This window comes from Carlito syrichta, unplaced genomic scaffold (assembly GCF_000164805.1).
Source record: "Carlito syrichta isolate Samal-C Ts95f unplaced genomic scaffold, Tarsius_syrichta-2.0.1 Scaffold303113, whole genome shotgun sequence".
Classification (NCBI taxonomy): domain Eukaryota; kingdom Metazoa; phylum Chordata; class Mammalia; order Primates; family Tarsiidae; genus Carlito; species Carlito syrichta.
The window spans coordinates 226,884-231,933 of record NW_007247209.1 but is presented as its reverse complement, the minus strand read 5'-3'; the positions used below and the strand labels follow the sequence as shown (position 1 = coordinate 231,933).

Sequence of the window (5,050 nt, the reverse complement as noted above, 5' to 3'; positions counted from 1 at the left end):
TTTTTTGAGTAGGAATCTCACTATGTTGCCCAGGCTTGAGTGCAGTGGCACATCAGGGCCACTGCAGCCTCGACCTGTCGGGCCCAAACGATCCTTCCACCTCAGCCTTCCAAGTAGCTGGGACCACAGGCACATACCACCACGCCCAGCTAATTTTTTTTATTTATCGTAGAGATGAGGTTGCACCAAGTTGCCCAGGCTGGTCTTGAACCCCTGAACTCAGGCGATCCTCTCACTTCCGCCTTCCAAAGTGTTAGGATTACAGGCGTGAGCCACTGTGCCTCGCTTGGGTTTTTGTTTTTGTTTTTAATGTGCCAAGCATTATGCTAAGGCTTTCTTTGTACTTATTCAAGTCAGTACGTGGTGGAGCTAGGCTCTATATATGTAAATCATGTATGTGCTTCACTAGTTCATTTCACATATACTGAGAGCTTATAGACCACAATGAATCTAGACATGAGGTCCTTCCCTCCTGGATCCTAGAGTCTGAAACCAGCATTAGAAGGAATGCAAGTGGTTATATAGGTATGATACGTTCAAACTGAAACAAGAAGTTCATTACAACTTAATGTACTTATTAGCTCATTCTGAAAGTGGGTGTGAGGCAAGGGTACCTTAGCCAGTCTAGAGTGGAGTGGGGGTATCCAAGGAGAGCTTCTTAAAGAAACAGTGTTAACTTTCCCAGGAAAGTTGTCCCAGGTTTATTGATTCTTAACAGCTTACATCAATTTTCGCAATTCAGAAATGTCTGTGATAAAAGCTCATATGAAGAAAATTCTAAACATTGCTTGTCAAAGAGTACAAGAACCCCTGGCCAAAACTATATGCAGTTCTCTGTTTGTCTCTGTGTCTTCTCACCTTCTTTGCCTGCTGCTGTCTGAGCCTACTCCCTCCACTCTGCTCTCAGCCCCAGGACTCTGTACCCTCCCCAGCCAACCAGCTCCATCCTGTCTGAGTGCTCTATCTGCTGGGTACTGTCTGCTGGGTACTTTCAGCTTTGCCCTTCTTCTGCAAACTCTCCATCCCTTCATTTCTGTGTTACCAGTTTCTTCCTCTCCATCAGATATCTTTCTCCCTCTCCCTTGGCAGGCTGGGTTTCGGAATCATTGGGATGGAAGGTGGGCCATTCAAGTGGCTGCAGGGTCTGGCCCTCTTTTTGCCAGTTTAAAAAAAGTATCTGCATTACTAAGCCCTTATAACAGTGATTATAATAAATTTCTGGTTAGTTTTAACTTTACTTAATTATATAGGAAACTAAACTTTCCTATATAGAAATTTGCCCCTCGGACGAATTTCCAGGTGAAGACAGACCCCTGCCCCCTCTGAGAAAGGACGGAGCAGCCCCTCCCTGGCACTGCCATGTGCTTCAGTGGCACTTGGCACCTCACATTTACTCTGTTGGGCGGTGTTGCTCTCCCTTTGTCTCAGAAATAAGATGTCCCACAGCCAACACTTTCCCCACCTGTGCCTTTCCTCCCATCTCTGTGGCAGTGTGCTTAGCAAGCCCCCATCCTGCCTTAGGACTGAGGATGCATCTTCCTCTTCTTTGTTTCCCTGACTGTAGGAGAGATCGCCCATCTTTGAGTCAGTGTGGAAGAAGGAGAAGGACATTGTTTCCAAGGAGATAGAGAAGCTTCGTGTGTCCATCCAGACCCTGTGCAAGAGTGCACTTCCCCTGGGGAAGATCATGGACTACATCCAGGAAGACATGGACGCCATGCAGAATGAGCTGCAGCTGTGGCACAATGAAAACAGGCAGCACGCGGAGGCCCTACAGCAGGAGCAGAGGTGGGGGGTAGCGGAGAAGGAGATAATGGTGGGGGGCTCTTGAGAAGGAGCAGAAAGGGTGGTAGTGGGGGTGGATAAAAGGGAGGGTGGGCCCTACAGAAGGAGCAGAGATCAGGGTGTTGGGGGAAGGAATGGGGAAAGAGGCCCTGCAGAAGGAGCAGAGGTAGGGGTGGGAAGGCACGAATTGGGGAGTAATAGGGGACAAGCAATCTGGGACACCCACTGGGTCTACCCAGGGAGAAATCTCCCAAGAAATCATGACCTTGCAGCCTTCTCTTTCTTGCCTTCTCCCCAAAAAAGAACTGGTATTTCTTCATTCTACCATTTCTTTGTAGCAATTAGAAACTATCTGGAGTTTATCTTCCTACACAAAATAGATTTAGACATAAAAAAATACAGAGAACTTTGCAGTTTGGTTGCCATTTTTTTTCCCTGTGTCTTATCACAATCCTTAAAATTTTATAACTGTTTATAATTAGAAAATGTTTTAATTTTATACTTTAAAATAAATACTGGTAAATCTGATTTAAAATGATGACTGTAAAAGAAATATAATAGCCACTAAAAAGTGAGATTTATTTTAAGGAAGTATTTGATATCCTGTATTTATAATCAGTAAATCTGGAATGCATGTAAGTATATCAATCTTTGTTTTTTTCAGAAAATATGATTTGGCTCAATAGATCTATAAAGTTTATATAACAAAACGTATGTGATAATGAAGTTCTACTCTTTATTATTAGTCCGCTTTTTTTTTTTTTTTTTGAGTTGTAGTCTCACTCTGTCACCAGGTTGGAGTGCAGTAGCACGCTCATGGCCACTGCAGCCTTGACCTGCCGGGCTCAGGCAATCGCCTGAGCCGTCCAGGTGGCTGGAACCACAGGCATGCACCACCACGCCCGGCTAACTTATTTTTATTTTTATTGTAGAGACAAAGTCTCACCAAGTTGCTCAGGCTGTTCTCAAACCCTGAGCTTAGGCAATTCTCTCGCGTCTGCCTCCCAAAGTGCTGGGATTACAGGCATGAACCACTGCACCCAGCTCGTCTGCTTATTTTTTAAAAAATTCTTTAAAATTAAAAAAATACAACATGAAGAACTTTTTGGTGCCTATTCTAGCATGATACTTGGTTAGTACCTCTTACATTTTGATTTAAAGTATTAAAAAGTATCATCCCAGACATCCTTATAAAACCTGATTTTGCTTTATGGTAGGATAGTTGGAAACTACTGCTATTTTTTGTTTTGTATTTTAGTTTGTTTTTATATGCTTTAAGAAACCTAAAGAGAAAGGTTAATTTTGACTTCAGCTTTGGCAAATATATTCTAGACTTTTCCCAGTATTTAGCCCAACAACCAAAAGGTCTCCTGTCACTGTCATGACACATCTTGGCAAGGAGCCCTTCTAGCCCTGCAAACCTCTTCTTGTGGTCCCCAGGTGAGGAAGGAGACCTGTGCAGGAAGTGGCTCTCTGAGTGTTGATGGGGACTTTGCTGCACACCTTTTTGCCATCCCCAGAGGCTGTCTGTTAACGTATATAAGTATTTCGAGCCCATCACTGAAGAAATATTAGCCTCTTCTTTTGTAAATCTCATGTTTGACTGTACTTTTGGTTATGGCAGGAGTTGTGAAAAAAATGAATGAAATGAATAATTACTTTTGGTGTCTTTTGGTGGTTTAATTAAGAAGCAAATATAAAATGAGACAAGATGCTGATGAACTACTGGTTTTATTCTCCATCAGTATCACAGACTGTGCCGTGGAGCCATTAAAGGCCGAGCTGGCAGAACTGGAGCAGCTAATCAAAGACCAGCAAGACAAGATCTGTGCTGTGAAGGCCAACATCCTCAAGAATGAAGAAAAAATCCAGAAGATGGTGTATAGTATCAATTTGACTTCTAGAAGGTGAACACTCAAAAGTTCAGAGATGAAAAATCACCTCAGATTTAAAGTAAAAAGGAAGATAGAAAATCATTACTCTTTGAGTTCCAGTTTGCAAGAAAATGAACAGTTTACAATGTTATTATCCAACTAATGTTCAGAGGTTTAAAACTTTAGACATATTAAGTATATAAAAAGACTGTTTCCTTACCTCCTTCCAGCTGGAATACTTGCTAATTATAAGTAGCTCTTCCAAACAACTTTGTGAGAAATTTTCTTGCAAGCCTGTTCTTTGTGTTTCTGCTGTAGCCTGTTTAGTTCTGTACCAGAATTCTCTAACAGGTAAGTGGTGTTGGTATACCAAGGAAACAGTAGTCCTTTATTTCAGTTCAGTGGAAGGACTTCCAGAGGTCAACACTGGATGAAGGATGACTGTATGCTTTTTGATAGGCACATTATAAATAGAATGAGTCCTGAGAAGGAATAAATTATATTTTTAGTTAATTTTCATTTGAAAGTGTTAATTTTAGCTCGTATCCTAATAAGGTACATATTGACTGACTTTTTTTGTTTTCATTTTTTGTTTTTTACTTCTTTGTAATTGCATATACTTCTATGCAAATTTCTTGTTGGTCTCTATTACCTTTTATTTGTGTTTTCAGCCCTACGTTCATGGATTTTTAAAAGGAGATTTCAGGATGGCCATTATGATATTGTCTGGACATGAAATTGTCATAGGCTATACCCCCACTTTCTTCAACGTTTTGCCCTGGTTTTCCTCACGTAGATGCTAGTGCAGCTCCTTGGAGTCCTTGTTTTCTTGAACAAGAGGATCTGGCTCTACAAGGCATTGGCATCATGCCTTTTTTTTTTGCATAGGTCTATGCACCTATGTACCTGAGAGACAGGTAACTTAGGAAAAACTGTGTAAGGAAGACTTAAAAGGATGCACCAATTTATAAAATTTTTTTGATGTTAACCATTTTTTGGGAAATTGTTTTTTAAAGCACACGTTTTTTAAAAATAAAACATGGTTTATAATTTTTCACTTACATATACTATTGTAAATACTTAGTAAAGTCTTAAGTTATTGTATAAAGGATTTCGGTGTGTTTGAAGACATAGTATGGGCCTTAAGTCTGGGGCCTAATACTTTTATTTCTGGATATTGTGTTTATTATGTAAACTAAGGAATGCCATTTAAGGTGTGAGCATTGCCTGAGAAAGTTTTGTTTCTTTAAGGATTAGCACAAATGGCACAGTTGGGTTTTTCTTAGTGCAATTTCCAAGATAAATTCTTTACTAAGGTAGTTATGTGATTTTCTAAGCTGAATAAGTTCAGGTCTGATTATTATCTGCCATTCTGAAACACTGGTCTTTTT

The 5,050-nt window shown here is 40.6% G+C and overlaps 1 protein-coding gene across 2 annotated transcripts in view; it reads left to right on the top strand.

The window, feature by feature from the left end:
- TRAF3IP1 (TRAF3 interacting protein 1) overlaps positions 1 to 3,928 on the top strand; it is an 84,646-nt gene extending 80,718 nt beyond the window's left edge. For both annotated transcript variants that reach the window (XM_008057719.1, XM_008057721.1), the window contains 2 exons: positions 1,565 to 1,788; positions 3,531 to 3,928. In XM_008057719.1, coding sequence (XP_008055910.1) covers positions 1,565 to 1,788; positions 3,531 to 3,696 — 390 coding nt within the window. In that variant the 3' untranslated portion in view covers positions 3,697 to 3,928. The remainder of the gene's footprint in view (positions 1 to 1,564; positions 1,789 to 3,530) is intronic.
- The last annotated feature ends 1,122 nt before the right edge of the window (positions 3,929 to 5,050 follow it).